The sequence below is a fragment of the Callithrix jacchus genome, chromosome 7 (genome assembly GCF_049354715.1).
Source record: "Callithrix jacchus isolate 240 chromosome 7, calJac240_pri, whole genome shotgun sequence".
NCBI lineage: Eukaryota > Metazoa > Chordata > Mammalia > Primates > Cebidae > Callithrix > Callithrix jacchus.
Window position 1 is genome coordinate 156,099,046 of NC_133508.1, and position 24,959 is coordinate 156,124,004.

Genomic DNA, 24,959 nt, shown 5'->3' on the forward strand with positions numbered 1-24,959 from the left:
ACCCACAAAGGGAAGCCCACCAGACTCACAGTGGATCTCTTGGCAGAAACCCTACAAGCCAGAAGAGAGTGGGGGCCAATATTGAACATCCTTAGAGGAAAGAATTTTCAACCCGGAATTTCATATCCAGCCAAACTAAGCTTCATAAATGAAGGAGAAATAAAATCCTTTATGAACAAGTGACTGCTGAGAGGTTTTGTCACCACCATCAGGCCTGCCTTACAAGAGCTCCTGAAGGAAGCACTAAACAAGGAAAGGAACAACCAATACCAACCACTACAAAAACATACCAAATTGTAAAGACCATTGATGCTATGAAGGAACTACATTAACTAACAGGCAAACAACCAGCTAGCATCAAAATGGCAGGATCAAATTCACACATAACAATATAACCTCAAATGTAAGTGGGTTAAATGCCCCAATCAAAAGACACAGACTGGCATATTGGATAAAGAGTCAAGACCCATCAGTGTGCTGTATTTGGAAGACTCATCTCACATGCAAAGGCACACATAGGCTCAAAATAAAGGGATGGAGGAACACTTATCAAGCAAATGTAGAGCCAAAAAAAAAAAAAAAAAGCAGGGGTTGCAATCCTAGTTTCTGATAAAACAGACTTTAAACCAACAAAGATCAAAAGAGACAAAGAAGGGCATTTCATAATGGTAAAGGGATCAATGCAACAAGAATAGCTAACTATCCTAAATATATATGCACCCAATACAGGAGCACCCAGATACATAAAGTAAGTTCTTAATGGCCTACAAAGAGACTTAGACTCCCACACAATAATAGTGGGAGACTTTAACACCCATTGTCAATATTAGACAGATCAACAAGACTGAAAATCAACAAAGATATCCAGGACTTGAACTCAGATTTGGACCAAGCAGACCTAATAGACATCTACAGAACTCTCCACCCTAAATCCACAGAATATACATTCTTCTCAGCACCACATCACACTTATTCTAAATTTGACCACTTAACTGGAAGTAAAACACTCCTCAGTAAATGCAAAAGAACAGAAATCATAAGTCTCTCAGAACACAGTGCAATCAAATTTGAACTCAGGATTAAGAAACTCACTTAAAACCGCATAACTACATGGAAACTGAACAACCTGCTCCTGAATGACTATTGGATAAATAATGAAATGATGGCAGAAGTAAAGATGTTCTTTGAAACCAATGAGAACAAAGACACAATGTACCAGAATCTTTGGGACACATTTAAAGCAGTGTCGAGAGGAAAATTTATAGCACTAAATGCCCACAGGAGAAGTGAGGAAGGATCTAAAATCCAGACCCTAATGCCATGATTAAAAGAACTAGAGGTGCAAGATCAAACAAATTCAAAAGTTAGCAGAAGACAAGAAATAACTACAATCAGAGGAGAACTGAAGGAGTTAGAGACACAAAAAACCCTTCAAAAAATCAATAAATCCAGTAGCTGGTTTTTTGAAAATATCAACAAAATAGATAGACCGCTAACCAGAATAATAAAAAAGAAAAGAGAGAAGACTCAAATAGACGCAATAAAAAATGATAAAGGGGATATCACCATTGATCCCACACAAACTACGATCAGAGATTACTAAAAACACCTCTATGCAAATAAACCAGTAAATGTAGAAGAAATGGATAAATTTCTGGATACTTACACCCTCACAAGACTAAACCAGGAAGAAGCTGAATCCCTGAATAGACCAACAACAAGGTCTGAAGTTGAAGCAGCAATTCATAGCCTACCAACCAAAAAAAAAAGTCCAGGACCAGACGGGTTCACAGCTGAATTCTACCAGTGGTACGAAGAGGGGCTGGTACCATTCCTTCTGAAACTTCTCCAAACAATACGAAAAGAGGGAATCCTTCCCAACTCATTTTATGAGACCAACATCTCCTGATACCAAAACGTTTGTGTATATACCCAAAGGTTTATAAATAATTCTGTTATAAAGACACACGCGCATGTATGTTTACTGCAGCACAACTGAAAAAGAAAATTTCAGGCCATTATCCAAGATAAACATGGATACAAAATACCTCAATAACCTACTGGCAAACCAAATCCAACAGCACATCAAAAAGCTTATCCATCATGATCAAGTAGGCTTCATCCCTGGGATGCAAGGCTGGTTCAACATACACACATCTATAAATGTAATCCACCACAAAAACAGAACCAAAGACAAAAACCACATGATTATCTCAATAATCATGCCGAATTGGCAAAAACTGGAAGCATTCTCTTTGAAAACCAGCAGAAGACAAGGATGCCCTCTCTCACCACTCCTATTTAACATAGTATTGGAAGTTCTGGCCAGGGCAATTAGGCAAGAAAAAGAAATAAAGGGTATTATATTAGGTAAAGAGGAAGTCAAATTGTCTCTATTTGCAGACAATGTGATTGTATATTTAGAAGACCCCATCATCTCAGCCCCAAATCTCCTTAAGCTTATAAGCAATTTTAGCAGTCTCAGGGTACAAAATCAATGTGAAAAAACGCATTCCTATACACCAGGCAAACAGCCAAATCGTGAGTGAACTCCCATTAGCAATTGCTACTAAGAGAATAAAGTACCTAGGAATACAACTAACAAGGGATGTGAAGGCCCTCTTCATGGAGAACTGCTCAAGGAAATAAAAGAGAATATGAACAGATGAAAAAACATTCCATGTTCATGGTTAGCAGAAATCAATATTGGGAAAATTGCCATACTGCCCAAAGTAATTTATAGATTCAATGTGATCTCCATCAAGCTACCATTGACTTTTTTCACAGAATTGGAAAAAACTCCCTTGAATTTCATATGGAAGCAAAAAAGAGCCCACATAGCCAAGACAATCATAAGCAAACACACACACACACACACACACACACACACACACACACACACAGCTGGAGGCATCACACTACCTGACTTTAAACTATACTACAAGTCTACAGTAATCAAAACAGCATGGTGCTGGTATCAAAACCGAGATATAGACCAATGGAACAGAACAGAGGCCTCAGAAGTAACACCACACATCTACAACCATCTGATCTTTGACAAGCCTGACAAAAACAAGCAGTGGGAAAGGATTCCCTGTTTAATAAATGGTGCTGGGAAAACTGGCTAGCCATATACAGAAAGCTGAAACTGGATCTCTTTCTTACACCTTATACAAAAATTAACTCAAGATGGATTAAAGACTCAAATGTAAGACCTAACACCATAAAAACTCTAGAAGAAGTCCTAGGCAATACCATTCAGGGTATAGACATGGGCAAGGACTTCATGACTAAAATACCAAAAGCAATGGCAACAAAAGCCAAAATAGACAAATGGGATCTAACTAAACTAAAGAGCTTCCAGACAGCAAAAGAAACTATAATTAGAGTGAACCGGCAACCAACAGAATGGAAAAAAATGTTTGCAGTCTACCCATCTGGCAAAGGGCTAATATCCAGAATCTACAATTAATTGAAACAAATTTACAAGAAAAAAAAACAACCCCATCAAAAAGTGGGCAAAGGATATAAACAGACATTTTCAAAAGAAGACATTTATGCATAGCCAACAAACATATGAAAAAAAGCTCGTCGTCACTGGTCATTAGACAAATGCAAATCAAAACCACATTGAGACACCATCTCACACCAGTTAGAATGGGGATCATTAAAAAATCTGGAGACAACAGATGCTGGAGAGGATGTGGAGAAATAGGAACATTTTTACACTGTTGTTAGGAGTGTAAATTAGTTCAACCATTGTGGAAGACAGTGTGGTGATTCCTCAAGGATCTAGAAATAGAAATACCATTTGACCCAGCAATCCCATTACTGGGCATATACCCGAAGGATTATAAATCATTCTATTATAAAGACTCATGCACACATATGTTTATTGTGGCACTGTTCACAATAGCAAAGACGTGGAACCAACCCAAATGCCCATCAATGATAGACTGGATCAAGAAAATACAGCACATACATGCCATGGAATACTACGCACCCATAAAAAAGGATGAGTTTATGTCCTTTGTGGGGACCTGGATGAAGCTAGAAACCATCATTCTCAGCAAACTGACACAAGAACAGAAAACCAAACACTGAATGTTCTCACTCATAAGTTGGTGTTGAACAATGAGCACACATGGACACAAGGAAGGGAACATCACACATTGGGGCCTGTCAGGGGGTAAGGGGCTAGGGGAAGGATAGCAGGGGGGTGGAAGGCTGGGGGAGGGATAGCATTAGGAGAAATACCTAATGTAGATGACGGGGTGATAGATACAGCAAACAACCATGGCATGTGTATACCTATGTAACAAACATGCATGTTCTGTATGTGTACCCCAGAAGTTAATGTATAATAAAACACACACACACACACACAATGAAAATACAGTTTTTGTTGCTCTTGTGAATAAAATTTGTTCCTCGTTTTTCTAATTGGTTATTGCTGGTGAATAGGAATGTCAGTGATTCTTTTCCATGTTGATCTTGTCTACAGCTGGACTTCCTCAATTCATTTTAAAGTTAACACAGAATGACATCAGCAAGATGGTGGAATAGGACTTTCTAGCACTCATCCCTCAAGAAACACTGATTTTAACAACTACCCGTACATGAGTATACCTTCACAAGAGCCAGGAAAACCAGGTGAGAGAGTATAGCACCTTGATGTAGCTTGGAAGTAAGGAGACACAGGCTGGTACCTGCAGACCACCCCTCCAGGCCTGCCCCAATGCCAGGGCAGCCCCTGCAGACTCAGGCTCTAGGCCCATCTCACTGCCAGGCCCACCTCAGTGGTCCCAGGCTCCAGGCACCTCTAGCACCAAGCTGGTCTCCGTGGCCCCTGACTTCAGGTCTGCCCTGGCAGACTCAGCCTCTAGGTCCTTCCCAGTGCTCGGACGGTTCTCAGACCCCAGACTTTAGGCACAGACAGATCCAGCTTCCAGGCCCTCCTCACTGCCAGGCAGCATCCAGGTTCTCCAGCTGCAGAATGGCCACTGCTGACTCAGGACTCAGTATGCCTTAATACCAGGCAAACGTTTGTAGCCTCAGACTTGCTGGCAAGGGCAAAACCTATCTTCCAGGCCTGCCCCAGCACCCGTCAATATCCATAGACCCAGCCTCTAGGCTGGCCCCTGTGGACCCAGGAACCAGATTTGCTTGGTGTCAGGTCATCCCCTGTGGCACCAGGTTTCAGGAAAGCCCCTGAGGCCTCATATTCCAACAGACACAAGGTCCTGGCCTGCTGGGACTAGCAGACTGAGGTTCCAGGCCCATCCCAATAGACCCTAGCACTAGACTAGTTCCTGTGAATCTCAGCTCTAGGACCACCCCTGCAGACTCAGGTTGCGGTCTGGCCACACGGTTCTAGGACCCAGGCCTGTCCTCATGCCTTAGCACCAGGTCAGCCCCGTTGATCCAGGCTGGTGAGCAAAGCCCCAGGCTCCGGTGGACCCAGGCTTGCCCCATGGACTCAGGCTCCAAGCCCATCCTTGTGGACCTATTTGTAGGCCCATCCAAGTCTCTGGCCAGTTCCCGCAGACTCAGGCTCAAGGTTTGCTCCAGTATCAGGTCAGCACTCTAGGACCCAGACTCCAGGCCCACCTCCATGAACCCAGTTAACCCAGTCACCAGTGGACTCTGGTGACAGGCTGGATGCTGCGGATTCAGGATCCGGGCTTGTTAGAGCAGACTCAAGCTCCAGGCCCACCTCAGTGGACCCAAGCTTCAGGCTCAAGCCTCAGGTCCCAGAAAAGATCAATAAAACTATGAATTCAACTTTTTGTTAAAAAAAAAAAAGAAACTAAATTTGTTTTTCAAAAAGATAAACTTGATTAACAAACTTTTAGCTAAAGTAACTAAGAAAAAAAGAGAGAGGACTTAAATAAATAAAATTAGAAGTAAAAGAGGTAACATTACAAACAGTACCAGAGAAATACAAAGGATCACAGAGAATACCATGAATAATTACATGCCAACAAATTGGATAACCTAGAAGAAATAGATAAATTCCTAGAAGCATACAACTTACCAAGATTGAGTCATAAAGAACTAGAAAATCTGAACAGACAAGTAACAACTAAGAAACTGAATCAGTAAAAAAATATCTTCCATCATGAAAAGCCCAGGACCTGATGGCTTTACTAATGAATTTTCTCACACATTGAAAGAACTAAAACAAATTCTTCTCACTCTATGAAAAAAATGGAAAGAAAGAGGATACTTCCAAACTCATTTTATGAGGCCAACATTACCCTGATAGCCAAGCCAGACAAGGACATTATGAGAAAATAAAATGACGGGCCGTTGTCCCTGGTGATCTTAGTTGCAAAAATCCTCCCCAAAATTCTAGTGAACCAAATTCAACCGCACATTTGAAAGGATCATTTCTCATGATTAAGTGTGATTTATTCCTGGGATGCAAAGATGATTCAACATATTCAAGTCAATAAATGTGACACACCACATTACAGAGTGAAGAATAAAAATCATACGGTCATCACATAGATGCAGAAAAAATGTATGAGAAACTCAAAATCTTTTCATAATAAAAACTCTCAACAAAGTAGAGAGGAAATGTATCTCAATGCCACAAAAATGTCCATGCTACCCAAAGTGATCTATGACTCAATACAATCCCTGTCAAAATTCCAGTGTCGTTTTTTTCACATAAATAGAAAAAGATCCTAAAATTTGTAGGGAATCACCAGAGACTCCTAATTGCCAACACACTCTCGAGCAAAAATAAAAAAGCAAGAGGTATTATTAAAGTAGGTAGCTAGTTGGGCACAAGCAGGGCAGTAGAGGGCTACCCCCCATCACACATGGCAGGAATGCCAGGTGACTATCAGGTGATAGCCAGGTAATTGTTAACTCTCTCTCTCTGAAATAATAATTGGTCATAGCTGTTGCCAGGGAAGGGGCATCTCCCAATAGATGGGAAGGACCTGAAACTGGTGGTCAGCTGCTTCCCAGTGAGACCTCCGGAGTTGGGTGAGTGGGCTCAAACATGTGCATTAAGAGGCAAAATGGTGGAGTTTAACTGTTATATGACCTTCCTCTAGGAACGCTAGACTGGTAAGGGAAGAACGCCTCAAGTAAGCATGCGCACAACTCCAGAAACCACACTGTGCCTTCTCCCCTCTCAAGTGCTAGCAGGCCACTTCACATGTGAACTGCCCACCCCAAGGGAAGAATCATGGGAGAAGTAGTGAAAAACCCTGGAAGTATGCCAACATACAAAACACGAAGTCACAAGGTCAAACCGCAAACTTGATCTCTCAAGTCACCTGCGTGGCCCTCTTCCAAGTGTACTTTATTTCCTTCCATTCCTGCTCTAAAGCTTTTTAATAGACTTTCACTTTTACTCTAAAACCTGCCTCAGACTCTCCTTGTGCCTTATGCCCCTTAGCTGAATTCTTTCTTCGGAGGAGGCAAGAATTGAGGTTGCTGTGACCCATATGGATTCACCACTGGTAACAGTATCACACTACCTGATCTCAAAATGGCTAACTATAAAGCTATGGTAATCAGGACACCGTGCTACTGGCATAAACACAGATCAATGGAATACAACAGAGGGTCCATAAATAAATCCACACATGTACAATCAATACATTTTCAACATAGATGCCAAGAACACAAAATTGAGGAAGACCAAGTTTTTCAATAAATGGTGCTGGGAAAAATGGATATTCACATGCAAAAAAAAAAAAAATGAAATTACACTCTTATCTAATGTCCAGGCACAAAAAACAACACAAAATGGATTAAAAACTTAAATGTAAGTCCTGAAATTATAAAACTACTAGAAGAAAACACAAGAGAAATCTCCATCACATTGTTCTGGGCAATGATGTTTTGGATATGATCTCAAAAGCACAGGCAACAAAAGCAGAAACACACAAATGGCATCACATTAAACTAAACTTTTCTGCACAGCAAAGAAAACAATGAACAAAGTGAAGAAACAATCTATGGAATAGGGTGTAATACTTAAAAAGCATGCAATGATAAGGAGTTAATATCTAAAAACATACATAAGGAACTCAACTCAGTAGCAAGGAAACAAATAACCCAATTAAAAAATAAGCAAAGGACCGGGGCAGACATTTCTCAAAAGATGGCTTGCAAATGTCCTACAGGTTCAGGAAAAAATGATCAGCATAACTAATCAGCAGGGAAATGCAAATTAAACTCATGAGGAGATATCATTTCACACCTGATAGAATGACTATGAGAGAAAAGACATGATAATTGATGTTGGGGAGGATGTGGAGAAAAGAGAACCATAGTACACTGATAATGGGAATATAAATTAGTACAGCCATTATTGAAAGCAATATAAAGTTTCCTCAAAAATTAAAATTAGAACTACCATATTATCCAGCGATCCCATGACTGGGTATATATCTAAAGGAATTGAAATCAGTATGCTGAAAAATTGTCTGCATGCCCATGGTTTTTGGGTTTTTGCACCATTATTTTCAATAGCCTAGATATGGAATTGACCTAAGCATCCATCAACAAATAAATGAATAAAGAAAGTGTGAGATACATACACACACACACACACACAATGGAATATTATTTTACATCTATACATATATATACCATTATATATATACATACTACTATATATATATTACATTATGTACATATATATTATGTATTTTATATGTACACATAAAATACATAATATATAATAGTACTATATGATACTATATGTAGTTATAAGATATAGTATAATTACAATATATTATATATACTTTGGTATAATATATACTGTTATAATATATAAACTAGATAATATATACTATTATATAAACTATTATAATATATAGTAGTATATATACACACACACACTGGAATATTACTTTACATCTATACATATATACTATTATATATATACATACTACTATATATACATATATTACATTATGTACATAATATATGTATTATATATGTACATATAAAATACATAATATATAATAGTACTATATGATACTATATGTAGTTATAAGATATAGTATAATTACAATATATTATATATACTCTGGTATAATATATACTGTTATATACACTAGATAATATATACTATTATATAAACTATTATAATATATAGTAGTATATACACACACACACTCTGGAATATTATTTTACATCTATACATATATATACTATTATATATACATCCTACTATATATACATATATTACATTATGTCCATTATATATTATGTATTATATATGTAGATATATATAATACATAATATATAATGGTACTATATGATACTATATGTAGTTATAAGATGTAGTATGATTACAATATATTATACATATTCTGGTATAATATATACTGTTAATACTAGATAATATATACTATTATATAAACTATTATAATATATAGTAGTATATACACACACACACAAACAGTGGAATACTATTCAGCCTTTAGAAAGAAGAAAATTCTGTCATTTGCAGCAACATGGATAAGCCTGGGGTACATTATATCAAGTGAAATAAGCCAGGCACAGAAACACAAATAGCACATGATCTCACTTATATGTGGAATCTGAAAGAGTTAAATTCATGAAAACAGAGAGTAGAATGGTAGTTACTAGGGGCTACAGGGGAGGGGATCAGGAAGACGTTGGTCAAAGGATATGAAATTTCAATTAGACAGAAGGAATGAATTCAAGGCATCAATTGTACAACATGACGAAATTGTACAACAATGAAATGCATACTTGAAAATTACTAAGAGATTAAAGTATTCTTGCCACGTAAAAATAATAACTATGCGAGCTAATGCATATGTTAATTAGCTTGATTTAGCCATTTTACAATATATATATAATTCAACATATTATGTTGTACACCAGAAATATATACTATTTTTTCTGTTAAAAAAATAAGTAATAAAAATAAGTTTTTAAAAGCCAACATAACCTTAATACTAATGCTTGTTAATAACAACAAAAAAGCCCATAGACCAATTTCATTTATTATGGACATAAAAATTCCAAACAAAATGCTATCAAATCAAACCCAGTTTTTTCTGGAAATAATAATGTGCCATGAACATATAGTACTGTAATTTTTATCTATTATGTCCATAAAGATGTTCCCAGGAGACTATTAAAATTAGAATTACTAGGTTCTACTCTCAAAGCTGCAGTTAGGATGGAATAAAGGAATGTGAATTTCATGAAGTCCCTCTTCCTACCAGACACACTTAGGCAATTATGATCTATGTAGTTATGTGGGATGAGAACTCGATTTAAGGAAACAATGAAGAGTTTTTTATAGAAATGCAAATGTAATTTGTTAAATCACTCTCTGTAATTCAGTATATCAACAAATGAGGAAAACTAACAAATATTAGTCTCCAAGTCAGTAGACAGTTTAAAAGTTAATAAAGTTTGGTGGTAATTAACAATAAAGTTGAAGGTATGGCATGTTTTTTGCTTTTTGTTTTGTTATTTTTTTCAAGATGGAGTCTTGCTCTGTCACCCAGGCTGGATCTTAGCTCACCACGACTTCTTCCTCCCCAGTTCAAGCAGTTCTCCTGCCTCAGTCTCCCAAGGAGCTGGGATTATAGACATGAGCTACTGTGCTTGGCCAGCATGTAATTTTCTTTGCCATTAATATCCAGAAACCAGAGGCTCACCAAAATTAATCAACTTTGTTTAAAGGTTTATTGCATGCTCATGGGGGTTGGGAAGTTGGCTCTTGCTTACTCAACATGAAAGCTTACAACAAAGCTATTATAATTAAAATAGTATGGTATGTGCATAGGAATAATTAAGTAGGTGACTGAAACAGACTACAACATTCAAAACTGATTTCAAAGAATAAATGGGTACCTAATATATGACCTAGTCAACACCCAAATTCAGTGGGGAGAATTAATGTTACATTTAATTATAAAGTACTAGTAAAATAGCCTATCTGGACAAAGAAAAAGTAAACCTTTACAAAATACTGTATAAAAACACATTTCAGATACATATCTGAATGTAAAAAGTACATCTATAAGAATATTCTAAGAGAATGCATAAAAAATATGTATATCTCAAAGTGGAATCAACCTGATAGAATCAATAACATAAAAGCCCTGAAAACATCATGGGGAAAAAAAATGACAGATTAAAAAAAAACTAAAAAATGAACTATAACATACACACACAAAGCGCACAAGTGGCACAAATCCAACACTCCTGCAAATACCAGCAGGTCAAGAAAGAGAGGGTCTCCAGCTTCCAGGAAGCCATCCTCATGCTTTTTCCCAATCACCATCCACTCCCACTGCCCCAAAGGCAACCACTATCCTGTTCTGTAATGTTTCAGTGCAGCTTTGCTTGTTTTTAAACCTTATGTAAGCTGGATTACCTTGAGAGAGCCTTCTAAAATGAAAGGAATCTTTTCCTTCTCTTTTTCTTTTTCTTGATCTGATATGTCTGTTTTGCTGATTCCTTTGTTACCTGTAACCAGACAAAATTAAACTCCTTAGTAACTCTTAAATAAGATATCATAGAAGGACTAAATCTCTGGGTTAGATGAGACCTCAAAGGCTATCAAATTCAACTTCACATTTATTTACCTCTGATTTTTTTCTTGTCATTTCCAGAATGAACATCTGATGTGGGACTGAGCCACGTCAGTGATGGGCAACTCAGATTCCGGGGACAGTGCATTCCCTCAGTGTGTTGATGTGTTGCAGCTTTTATTGAACTGCAGTCTCTCTCCCTGAAGCTTTCACCTAATAATCCTAGTTTACCGCCTTCAGACTACACAGAGCAAATCCAATGTTTCCATCCATAGTGAAGCCCTTCCCTTGCCATTGTAGTCATTCTGTTTTGAAGGCTTACATTTTTCCTGACTCGGGAGACCTGAAACTGAGTGCAATATCTATCAGGTGCATTCAATCCTAAGTTAACCATTATCTAGATTTTCACAGGCTTTTGGTCTTTTCAGTAGCATTATAAAGAAAAGGCAGCAAATTCACATTATTTTCTTACTAATAGGCAGGTGTGGCCCTGGACGTGAGTGTTAGAGAGCAGCCCTACCTTTTTTTTTTTTTTTTTTTTGAAATATAGTCCTATCTATTTTTCTTTTCTTTCATTTTTTTTAGGTACTTAATGCTCTCCTTCTACGTCCCCATCAGGACCCAGAACTGATGGATTAAACAACCATTTTGGTTGATATGGTAAATGGCTCATCATCAACTTGGTCTTATAAGGTTTACTTTAGAATCATGCCATGTATAAACTCCTTTGGTAACTGACAGAGGTTCCTAAATTTTTGGAAATTATGCAGCATTGCTTCTTTATGAGAAATCCTTCTTTGGCTACCATAAATAATGAATATTATTAACAAGGAGTCCATTTCCTTTGGACAAACTTAATGAAACATTATTATTTTCTAGATGAATTGCCTCATTGTTTCACTTGTTTTCCTTGACCAAGTATCTTTCTAAATGTTTACTTTACTCTCTTCGACACCATCTTCCCCTCCCCTCCAAAGCCTCAAGGCCACAATACCACAACATAACCACCACAACATCATCAGCAACAAAGTTATCTACTGATCAAATATCTTGTCACATGCCTGCCACAGGCCCCCAAAAATCTCTTTCCCCATTACTTTTAGATTCCTACTCCCAGTTAGTCTTGGGACCCTTCTGTTTGCTGTTCTAAGAAAGATCTTGTTTTAATCTCACTTTTGGAATCTATAATGATTCAAATAGATATCTACTAACTCCAAATTTACCTCCTATATTGTCAACAAATCTTAGATAGCTTAATTTACCAACCCTACCAATAAAGGCATTTGGAATTTTTCTGACATATAATATTTGATCTGCACAACAGATGGAATATTCCAGATTTGACAGGAAATGGGGTCAAAATAAACAAATATTCTATCATTGCACTCAGGTACAATCACATATTTGGAATGCGGCTACTCTATTTACCAGGGAAAGTGAAGAGTCACAGGAAATTTTTTGGCTAATTATTTTTAATGTTGAAATATTCACAGTCTTGATTAAAGTGAGAGACAGATGAATGTACTCGAATTTTATTCTAGGTATAAGTTGAACTGGTTGCTTACTTTTACATTTTGTAAGAGAAAAAATTTTGCTAGCAGAAGTCACTTTGGTGCTAGCAGAAGATTTCAGCTCCAGCTCAGCCCTGGTCCTAATAATTTCCTCATTCACTTTAGCTTCCTGATATATCGCTTCTTCTTTTGTGATCCAATCTTGAATAGATTTTGCAACAAGTTCTAAATAATTCCTAAACAAAACAAGAGCACATGAAAACTGAGTTACTATTAAGGTCAATAAATACTAAACATATTGTCTGTGCAAATAAACTTTTCAAAAGTGAACTGATCCTAAACTGCTCATGTCACAAATATAACGAGTTTGAATATATCTTAGATGTATTTTGTACAAAATAGTCAAATACAAATATCAGGGGAGCATATGAAAAATGCCCTTCATCCAGAGTTAAAGACATGTAAATTTAAAAATGAGATCTTTCATTTGACTCACTAGGCTTTGGGTTTAAGAAAAAAAAAAAAAGGAATGAGATCTTTTCATCAAAGTGAAGGATTAACAGGTTCAACAATACCAAGAGTCGATGACAGTTTGAAGAGATGATCACTTCCACCACTGTTAGCCGGAGAATAATATGACTCATCTCTCTTTTGGGCAATTTTATAGCACATTAGAAACTTTTAAAATTGATCGCTAGTGAATGCTCACTGAATTAACTAAATCACTCTAGTTTAGCAATGAAACTCACTCTAGCTTATCAATGAAACCTTATGAACATGCACAACTCAGATACTATTCTCTAAGTGCTTGTACTTTATGATTCCATCAGCAACTTGTTGCTTACCAAGAGTCAGCCATACTTGTTCCCAAACTCATTCACATCATTTATGCCAACTAGTGTAATTATTCAAATTAAATGTTATGTACAGTTAGATGAATGTGCAAAGAGAGTTGTTTCTGAGGAAATTAGTTGCAAGGTTTAGATTTGACAATAAAAATTAGTTATTGTCAAATTACGTGAAAGTGAGGCTTAGAGTTTTGAAAAAATCCTCAGGTTGCTTAATAGTTTTCTTCAGTTCTTCATCCTTTTTGGAGAAATAAACTACAAGTGTAAGCAATGAATTATGGGGGTACTCAACATCTTCATTTAGAAGGTAATGTAATGGATCTCTCGAACTCAGCATGTCCGCAAAGGAACCCTGGATCTACTTCAACCGGCAGCATCCAAATTCTCTGGCACTTTAGCTGATGGCAAGTCTACACTTCCAGGTAAGCAGGTCGAATACTCTGATGTTCTCCTTGATTACTCTTATTTTCTTATACTCTTTTTCTAATTTTTCAAAAAATCTAAATTATTTTTTAAATCATCTAAAACCAATTTTTTAAAAACATATATTTATAATATATTCAAAAATCTAGTGACTTCTCACCTCCTTTACTGATATTCCCCTGGTCTAAGCCACTACCATTTCTTGCTAGGATTTCTGTAATAACCTCCAACTGGTTTCCCTGCTCCTACCCTGGACCCCCAAAGTCGATTTTCAGCACAGCAACTAGGGTGATCCTTGTAATTCTTAAGCCAGATCACATCTTTCCTCTGCTCAGATCTTTTTAATGAGTCTGCATGTCAAATAAAAAGCAGAATACTTACAAGTAACCTACACGAAGGGAACACAGACATATATACAGCTCAATTAGTCTTCAAACGAGAGAATGAAATAAATATTAAGCATGAAATTATTCAGAAAGTTTATCACACATAGGTACTTTATGAAAGATTTACTCACAGTGTATTCCAGTTGCATTAAAAAAATGAGAGAAGACAACATTAAATGTGAATTAAAAGGTCAAGCAGTACAATTTACAGTTAAGTGTAACTGTGTTACTGATTCGTGATGGAAAACTATTACTTTACGGTGAGAAACAAGAGTTCTAGACAATTTCAAAATGAGAAGGAGGGATTTGCTGGGGATAAATTAAATTATGTTAAATTCAAAAATTTTTTTGTGAAATAATATTGATACTTATTAACTCCAGATACGAGATAAAAATATTTCAACATGTTATTTAAAAGATGTTTCTATACATAGAAAGGAACAACCAGTATTAGCCTTTCTGAAAATATACCAAAAAGTAAAGAGCATCAACATAAAGAAGAATTTACATCAACGAATGGATAAAATAGCCAGTTAACATCAAATGGTAGTAACCCTAAATTTAAGTCGAGTAAATCCCCCAATCAAAAGATACAGCCAAAACGTAATGGTATGCTACATCCAGACCCATTTCACATGCAAGGATACACAAAGACTCAAAACAAAGGGATGGAGAAAGATTTACCAACCAAATGGAGAGCAAAAATAAATAAATAAATAAAAAGCAGGAGTTGCAGTTCTCACATCTGATAAAATAGATTTCAAAGCAACAAAGATATAGTGGTAAAAGGATCAATGCAACAATAAGAGCTAACGATCCTAACACCCAGATACATAGAGACTTAGACTCAATGAGACAGAAAATTAATAAGGATATCCAGGACTCGAACTCAGATCCGGAACAAGTAAACTCAATAAATATTTATAGAGCTCTCCATTTTAAATACACAAAATATACATTCTCCACCTTAAATACACAAAATATTGATCGGCCATTATGAATACCCATTTTTAGAATAAAGCTACATTCCCGTTTTCTCTCCCTCTTTTTCTTCCTCTTTCTTCCTCTCCTTCACTCCTTTTTTTTCTTTCTTTCTAAAAAAAAAAAAAGAAGAGAGGAAGGGAAAAAAAGAATAAATAAGGAATAGAAATGGGAAATAAGAGAGAGGAAGGCAGGGCCTTCAAATTTAAGTTAGGACGCCTCCCTCGTTTCATGTAGTAGAATAGTCAAGTGGTTAAAAAAAAAAAAAAAAAGGATAAGTAGGCCTGGCATGGTGGCTCACACCTGTGCACTTTGGGAGGCTGAGGTGGTTGGATCACCTGCAGTGATCAGCAGCCTGACCAACATGGTGAAACCCTGTCTGTACTAAAAATACAAAATTAGCCGGGCGTGGTGGCGCCTGCCTGTAATCCCAGCTACTCCGGAGGCTGAGGCAGGAGAATTGCCTGAACCCAGGAGGCGGAGGTTGCTGAGAGCCGAGATTGCGCCACTGCACTCCAGCCTGGGCAACAAGAGAGAAACTCTGTCTCAAGAAAAAGAAAAGAAAAGAAAAGAAAAAAGGGTAAATATAACCTCTACAAGAACATAAATAGAATGTATAACGTTTTAAAAATCGCACACTCAGAATGAACTTAGAGTATTGAGTCTAACAAATAAAATAGATTAACACTATATGGAAATATATTTATAAAATTAAATGGTAAGAATAAGGCCAAACGCATTATCAACAAAAGTAAAAGTGAATGAGTTAAATTCTTTAACATTGAAAATACTTAACTTCATTTATTTATTTGAGATGGAGTCTCGCTCTATCGCCCAGCTGGAATGCAGTGGTACCATTCTGGCACTGCAACCTCCACCTCCTGGGTTCAAGCAATTCTCCTGCCTCAGCCTTCTGAGTAGCTGGAATTACAGGTGTGTACCACCACGCCCAGCTAATTTTTGTATTTTTAGTGGAAACGGTGTTTCACCATGTTGGTCTGCCTGGTCTCAAACTTCTGACTTAGTGATCTTCCTGCCTCTGCCTTCCAAAGTGCTGGGATTACAGGCATAAGCCGCCAGGCCCTGCCTATTTTTAATTATTATTAAAATCCTTTAAAAGACATAGGCTCTCAGAGTAACTAATAAAATGCAAGGTGCTACTTATTCATTTATTTATTTTTGACAAGGTCTTGCTCTGTCCCCCAGGCTGGAGTGCAGTGGTACAGTCACGGCTCACGGGTGCCTCAAAATCTTGGGCTTAAGTGATGCTCCCGGCTCAGACTCCCAAGTAGCTGGCACCACAGGTGTGCACCACCAGACCCAGCTAAATTTTATATCTTTTGTAGAGATGGGCTTTTGCCATGTTGCCCAGGCTGGTTTCAAATTTCTGTCCTCAAGCAAGCCTCCTGCCTTAGTCTCAGGCAATCCTGGGATTACAGGCATGGGCCACTGGGCTGACCTCAAAGTGTTGTTTCAAAGAGATGTACATACAAACAAAATAATGCAGAAAGATGAAAGTGTGGCAGATGGCAGACTAAGAGGACAGAAGCCTACGTCTTGGATGACTTTCATGAGTGGCTGCACTATCTCTGAGGCACTGCCCAAGTCCGGATTTCTTGCTACGAGAGAAAAGTAATCCTCTTCTCAGTTTAACTCAAGTAGTCAATTTTCCACTAACCTAGTGAACTATAATACCTAGCTGACATGTAAAATGATTAGGAAAGTTATACCAATAAATTCTTACATAAAGAAAGACTACCCCAAAATATTAATACCAAACATAGTTACATACGAGGTAAAAAGTATTAACGGAACCCAGAGGGACATTTTATCAGACTGATAAACATCATCAATTAAGAAGGATTCTAAAATAAATTTACACACACATGTCAAAAGTAATAGAAAGGGGACTAGATAAATCCATTATCATAAAGAGATATGAACATATCCTCCATAAACAGACATTAATTGTGAGAATATGCTATTTAATTTTATGCCAAAAGACTGGGAAATCTAGATGTCATGCATAATTCCCTAGGAAAACAGAAATTACTCAAATAGATTGTGAAGAATTAACAGATCTAAATAGAGCATTACTTCTAGAAGAATTGAAAAAGTTAGATAATTAATCCTTGATCTCTTCATATTACCATTTATCTCCTTGGACCATCTAGCCCCTAGGAAGTCAGAAGCTCAAAATGATTTTCCCTGTGAAGTACTATCATTCTTCTCAAAATGGATAATGTGCAGTACGAGGTAAACTATTACACGTCTGAACAAAGGGAAAGCAACAGGCCTGGACTTAGCTGATAAAAGGTTAGCAACAGGGCCTTGAAAAAAACCCTTGTAGTCCAACTTCTGACAATATCGTCTGTTTTTTGGAAGCTACAGAGTTAAGATAAATGTGGAATGTTTTGAATGCCTTGTGTTCTGTGAAACGCCAGATCTATGGGCTTGCACCTTAATTAGACAACTGAGTTGACAAGCAGGTCTTGGAGGGAACCTGAGGCTGTGGCTTCTCTGCGTGAAGGGAACTCATGCAGTCCTTGGTGCTCATCTTTGGCAGCCATACACAACCAGTACGGGGAAGCAAAACAAGCCACGGACTGGCGTGGCTGCTGAGCTTCCTGATGAGAGGAAGATGCTTGTGATGCCGCATTTCCCACCCTGCATTCTTTTACCAAACTCTGTAAACACAGAATTGGGTTAAAGTCTATGGCACTGTGTTAATCTGGTGGTTAATTTGTAGCTGTAAGTATCCTATGCTGGAGCATCAGGTCATAAAAAATATACATAGTAGTCAGTTTATTCCATGAGGCTACCACAGCACTGATACATCTGACACATTTGGGAGAATACTGTATATATCAACAAGAAGTGCATTACTGGGAGATGAAAATTTTATAGATATAAGTAATTTAACTATTTTAATGTTATAAAATCTAGAAAATAAATCACTGTGCTGGTTTTGATTACTTAATTTGTGATAATCTGAAGCTAACTGTAGCTCAACTTTTTAAAATTTTCATTTATGGGGTGAGGAGTGTGTATGTATACCTATTCAATCCTAGGGTTTGGCTTTTCTAGGCACTCTATGGTTTTTATTTCTATGTCAACTGTGTCTTTTTCTTTTTAAAAATATTACATTTTCTAACCATTTGTTGTGGTGCACGGAAATGCAATTAAAAATACAGTCTTGGACTGGCATGAAGGCTCATGCCTGTAATCCCAGCACACTGGGAAGCTGAGGCGGGCAGATCACGAAGTCAGGAGATCTAGACCATCCTGGCCAACGTGGTGAAACCCCGTCTCTACTAAAATACAAAATAAAAAAGTAGTGGGGTGTGGTGGTGTGCACCTGTAGTCCCAACTACTGGTAGTCTGAGGCAGAAGAATCACTTGAACCTGGGAGGTGGTGGGTGCAGTGACCCGAGATCACACCACTGTACTCCAGTCTGATGACAGAGCAAGACTCCATCTCAAAACAAAAACAAAACAAAACAAAACAACCTCAAGGTAATTTCTTCTATTGTTTTGTAATTTTTCTATAGATTGTTGTGGAATTTTCCTGTGTTGATAAAACATTTCAAGTGTCAATAACTGTATTTTCATCTCTTTTTTCCAATTCTTATGGTTTTACATTACAGTTTATTTATTTTGCTGGCTTAGACTGTAATTGAACGTTGCTTAGAATAGATGATAGCGGTCATCTGTTTTGTTTCTAATTTTACACGGCATGCTCCCAGCATTTCCCATTAAAAATAATGTTTACTTCTTAACAGCTTCAAAGGCATCCAGAGATAATGCGATAATTTCCTATAATGTGCTGAGAAGAATTTAATTGCCAATCAAGAACTATATATACTATGCAAAATTATTTTTCACAAACAAAATTAACATGTAGACATCATCAATACACAAAATTGATTTCATCACCAAAGGTCTTCACTACAGAAATTTCTAAAGCCCTTACTTCAGTAAAAAGGGGAAATGCAATGATAAACATGTTAATTTACACACACACTGTCTGTAAGGATGACTATTACCATAATTTGTGAGGTAAAATATCAAGATAGAACGGAAGGGTTCTAGACTACAATAATATAAACTGTGGAATGATTGCGATACGTAAAATTAAAGTACCCTATTGTGCTTATGTTATCTGGGTAGAAAGTAAAGACATTGACCTTAGGCTTCATTAATTTAAAAGGCATAGCACTTTATTTTTGATTTTTTTGCCTATGATTTTGGTCTCAAATCCAAGAAATCATTGCAAAGGCCAATGTGAAGGTATTATGTTTAAATCTTTAATCCATTTTGAGTCAATTTTTGTGTATACTTTAAGATAGCAACCCATTTTTTGAGTTTCATTTTTAAATTAATAAATAAAAATGGTATATATTTATCATGTACAACATGTGGTTTTGAAATATGTATATACTGTGGAATGGCTAAATTGAATTAATTAACATACATGCTATCTTGCATACTTATCATTTTTTCTGGAGTAAGAAGACTTAAAATTAGGAATCCAATCCGAGTGCTTCTGTATTGCTATCTACTTCTTTTAGTTCTGTTAATGTTTTCCGTATGTGATTTTGCTGTTCAGTGTTGTGTACATATATATGAATGATTGGTCTATCTCCTTGGAGAACGGACCTTGTCATAATATAATGACATAGTCATTATGTAATGTCTTTCTTTACTACATTTCTGACCACATCATGACATAATGTCTTTCTTTACCTTTTGTAACAATTTCTGACTTAAAGTCTATTTTATCTGATATAAGTGTAGACAGCCCTGATCTCTTTTGGTTATTATTTGCATGGAATATCTTTTTCTATCTCTTCACTTTCACCTTATTTGTACCCTTAAAACTAAAGTGAGTCTCTTGTAGGCAGAGTATAGTTGGATATTGTTTTATTGTCCATTCATCCACTCTGGATTGGAGAATTTAATTCATTTAAAGTATTGATGAACTATTGCCATTTAGTTCACTGTTTCCTTTTATCCTCATTCTGTAATACAGCATATTACATTTATTGATTTGCATATATTGAACCATTCTTGCATTCCAGTTTGTTTGTTTTTTTTTGAGACGGAGTTTCGCTCTTGTTACCCAGGCTGGAGTGCAATGGCGCGATCTCGGCTCATCGCAACCTCCGCCTCCTGGGTTCAGGCAATTCTCCTGCCTCAGCCTCCTGCGTAGCTGGGATTAGAGGCACGTGCCACTGTGCCCAGCTACTTTTTGTATTTTTAGTAGAGACGGGGTTTCACCATGTTGACCAAGATGGTTTTGATCCCTTGACCTCGTGATCCACCCACCTCGGCCTCCCAAAGGGCTGGGATTACAGCATTCCAGTTTTAAATTTCACTTGATTATGTTGAAGAATTTCAATTTGGGTGTGTGGTTCTCTGGTTTCTTCCTTACTCTTTTGCTGTCTTCCTGTTTGACTGTGTGATTTTTTGCAGTGTTACTGTTTGATTCTTGTCTCTTTATCTTCCACATGCTTATTATAGATCACTGCTTTGCATGTATAACTATTATGCTATACAAGTAAGAAGACATCTTACATGTGTAACAGTATATTTTAAGCTGACAAAACCTGACTTAATGATTTTACACAAAAACATACATTTTAAGTTTTTCTTTTCTTTTTCCGTTTTTTAGAGATGGGGCCTGGATAGCTTACCCAGGCTGGGCTCCAACTCCTAGGCTTGAAGGATTCTCCAGCCTAAGACTCCCATGTAGCTGGGACTCTCCCCTCCCAACATTTTATGTTATTGATGTCACTATTTACATATTTTTGTAATGTGTATCCACTAATAAATTAGCATAACTAGTTATTTTAATACATTTGCTAGTTTTAAATGTGATTTATGAACCATCAGTACAGTATTGGAGTATCCTGAACTTAATTATATACTTACGTCTACCCATAAGTTTTATGCTTTTATAAGTTTTCACATTGCTATTTACTGTTTTTTCATTTCAACTTGACAACTCCCTTTGAGTTGGGCCAGGTGGTGATGAACTCCCTCAGCTTTTGTTTGGGGAAGACTTTATCTCTCCTTCATTTCTGAAGGCTACATTCGCTGGGTACAGTATCCTCAGTTGTGTTATAAATGTGTTCCTGTGGTCACATTTATATTTCCTGAATTCTTCAAGTTCCTTGAAGTTTTCTGTTGCTGTCTTTGGAAATTTAAGGAGCAGTCTCCTTCTCCAGTGTTTACTGGCTAGAGTTGGTGTTTGAAAAGATGTTCAACACTAATCATCAAGAACATGCAGATCAAAACCACGATGAGATATAATTCCACTTACATTGGGATGGTTATTATAAACAAAACAAAATAAAATAAAATATATCAAGTGGTGGCAAGGACGTGGAGAAACTGAAACCCTTATATACTGTTGGCGGGATGCAGAAAGGCGCGGCCACCATGGAAAACAGTACAGACGTTTCCCAAAAAAATAAAAATAGAACAACCATGTGATCCAGCAATTCCTCTTTTGAGTATATATACAAAAAATTTAAAATCAGCATCTTGAAGAATTATCTGTACCCCCTCTTCATTGCAATGTTTTCCACAGTAGCCAACATACAAAAACAACCTAAGTATCTGTTGATGGCTTTAAAAAATGTGTATATGTGATGAAGTATCATTCAGCCTTGAATAAGAAGGAAACCCTGCCATTTGTGGCATGTATAACCCTGGAGAATATTATGCTGAGTTAAATAAGCCAGTCACTGAATGACACATACCCCCGATTCCACTTAATACAGGTTATCTAAAATAGTCAGAAGCAGAGAATAGAATGGTGATTTACAGTGACTGGTATGGGTGTGGGGAATTGTTTTAAAGTATCATTAATAATATAGTATGTGCACTTGAAGATATGTTAAAAGAATAGATCACGTGTTGAATGTTTTTAAGAACAAACAACACAAATGAACACAAATGGCTCTTGAATGTTGGCTGGATAAACAATGAAATGAAGGCAGAAATAAAGATGTTCTTCGAAACCAACGAGAATGAAGACACAACATACCAGAATCTCTAGGACACATTTAAAGCAGTCTCTAGAGGAAAATGTATAGCAATAAATGTTCACATGAGAAGTAAGGAAAGATCTAAAATCGACACCCTATCATCAAAATTGAAAGAGCTAGAGGAGCAAGATCAAAAAAGAAAAAAACAAAAAAAAACTCAAAACCTAGCAGAAGACAAGAAATAACTAAGATCAGAGCAGAGCGAAGGAGATAGAGACACAAAAAAACTTCAAAAAATCAATAAATCCAGGAGCTGGTTTTTTGAAAAGGTCAACAAAATAGACAGACCACTAGCCAGATTAATAAAAAAGAAAAGAGAATAATCAAATAGATGCAATAAAAAACGATAAAGGGGATATCACCACAGATTTCACAGAAATACAAACCATCATCAGAGATTATTACAAACAACCCTATGCACATAAACTAGTAATCCTGGAAGAAATGGATAAATTCCTGGACACTGGCATCCTCCCAAGGCTAAACCAGGAAGAAGTCAAAACCCTAAATAGACCAACAGCAAGGGAAGAAGTTGAGGCAGCAATTAAGAGCCTACCACCCAAAAATGCCCAGGTCCAGAAGGGTTCACAGCCGAATTCTACCAGATATACAAAGAGGGGCTGGTGACTGGGCATGGTGGCTCACGCCTGTAATCCCAGCACTTTCGGAGGCTGAGGCAGGTGGATCATGAGGTCAAGAGATCAAGACCATCCTGATCAACATGGTGAAACCCCATCTCTACTAAAAATACAAAAATTTAGCTGGGCATGGTGGCGCATGCCTGTAATCCCAGCTACACAGGAGGCTGAGGCAGGAGAATTGCCTGAACCCAGGAGGTGGAGGTAGCGGTGAGCTGAGATCTCACCATTGCACTCCAGCCTGAGTAACAAGAGCAAAACTCTGTCTCAAAAAAAAAAAAAAAAAAAAAAACAAAAAACCAACGAACAAAAAAACCCAAAAAACAAAATAAAAAACAAAGAGGAGTTGGTACCATTCCTTCTGAAACTATTCCAAACAATTCAAAGAGAGGGAATCCTTCCCACATCATTTTATGAGACCAACATCATCCTGATAGCAAAACCTGGCAGACTCAGCAAGAAAAGAAAACTTCAGGCCAATATCCATGATGAACATAGATGCAAAAATCTTCAATAAAATACTGGCAAACCGATTGCAACAGCACATCAAAAAGCTTATTCACTATGATCCCAGGGATGCAAGGCTGGTTCAACATATGCAAGTGTATAAATGTAATTCACCACATAAACAGAACCAAAGACAAAAACCACATGATTATCTCAATTGATGCAGAGAAAGCCTTTGACAAAATTCAACAACACTTTATGCTAAAAACCCTCTATAAACTAGGTATTGATGGAACGTATCTCAAAATAATAAAAGCTATTTACAACAAACCAACAGCCAATATCATACTGAATGGCAAAAACTGGAAGCATTCCCTTTGAAATCTGGCACTAGACAAGGATGCCCTCTCTCACCACTCCTATTCAATATAGTACTGTAAGTTCTAGCCAGAGCAATCAGGCAAGAAAAAGAAATAAAGGGTATTTGAATAGGAAAGTAGGAAGTCAAATTGTCTCTATTTGCAGACGACACATTGTATATTTAGAAGACCCCATTGTCTCAGCCCAAAATCTCCTGAAACTGACAAGCTACTTCAGCAAAGTATCAGGATAAAAAAATCAATGTGCAAAAATCACAAGCATTCCTATACACCAATAACAGACTTAAATAGTGCCAAATCAAGAATGAATCTCCATTCACAATTGCTACAAAGAGAATAAAGTATCTAGGAATACAACTAACAAGGAATGTACAGGACCTCTTCAAGGAGAACTACAAATCACTGCTCAACAAAATAAGAGAGGACATAAACAGATGGAGAAACATTCCATGTTCATGATTAGGAAGAAACAATATTGTGAAAATGGCCATACTGCCCAAAGTTATTTACAGAATCAACACTATCCCCATCAAGCTACCATTGACCTTCTTCACAGAACTGGAAAAAACAACCTTAAACTTCATATGGAACCAAAAGAGAGCCCGCATAGCCAAGTCAATTCTAAGCAAAAAGAACATAGCTGGAGATATCACACTAACAGACTTCAAACTATACTACAAGGCTACAGCAATGAAAACAGCATGGTACTGGTACCAAAACAGAGATTTAGACCAA

At 37.0% G+C, this 24,959-nt stretch overlaps 1 protein-coding gene across 7 annotated transcripts in view; it reads right to left on the minus strand.

Moving 5' to 3' along the window:
- The window catches only part of SPAG17 (sperm associated antigen 17), a 275,909-nt gene that overhangs the window by 95,200 nt on the left and 155,750 nt on the right, over positions 1–24,959 (minus strand). For all 7 annotated transcript variants that reach the window (XM_035252595.3, XM_009001977.4, XM_009001979.4 and 4 more), the window contains 2 exons: positions 13,121–13,302; positions 11,399–11,490 (listed from right to left, as the gene is read on the minus strand). In XM_035252595.3, the coding sequence (XP_035108486.3) occupies positions 11,399–11,490; positions 13,121–13,302 (274 nt within the window). The remainder of the gene's footprint in view (positions 1–11,398; positions 11,491–13,120; positions 13,303–24,959) is intronic.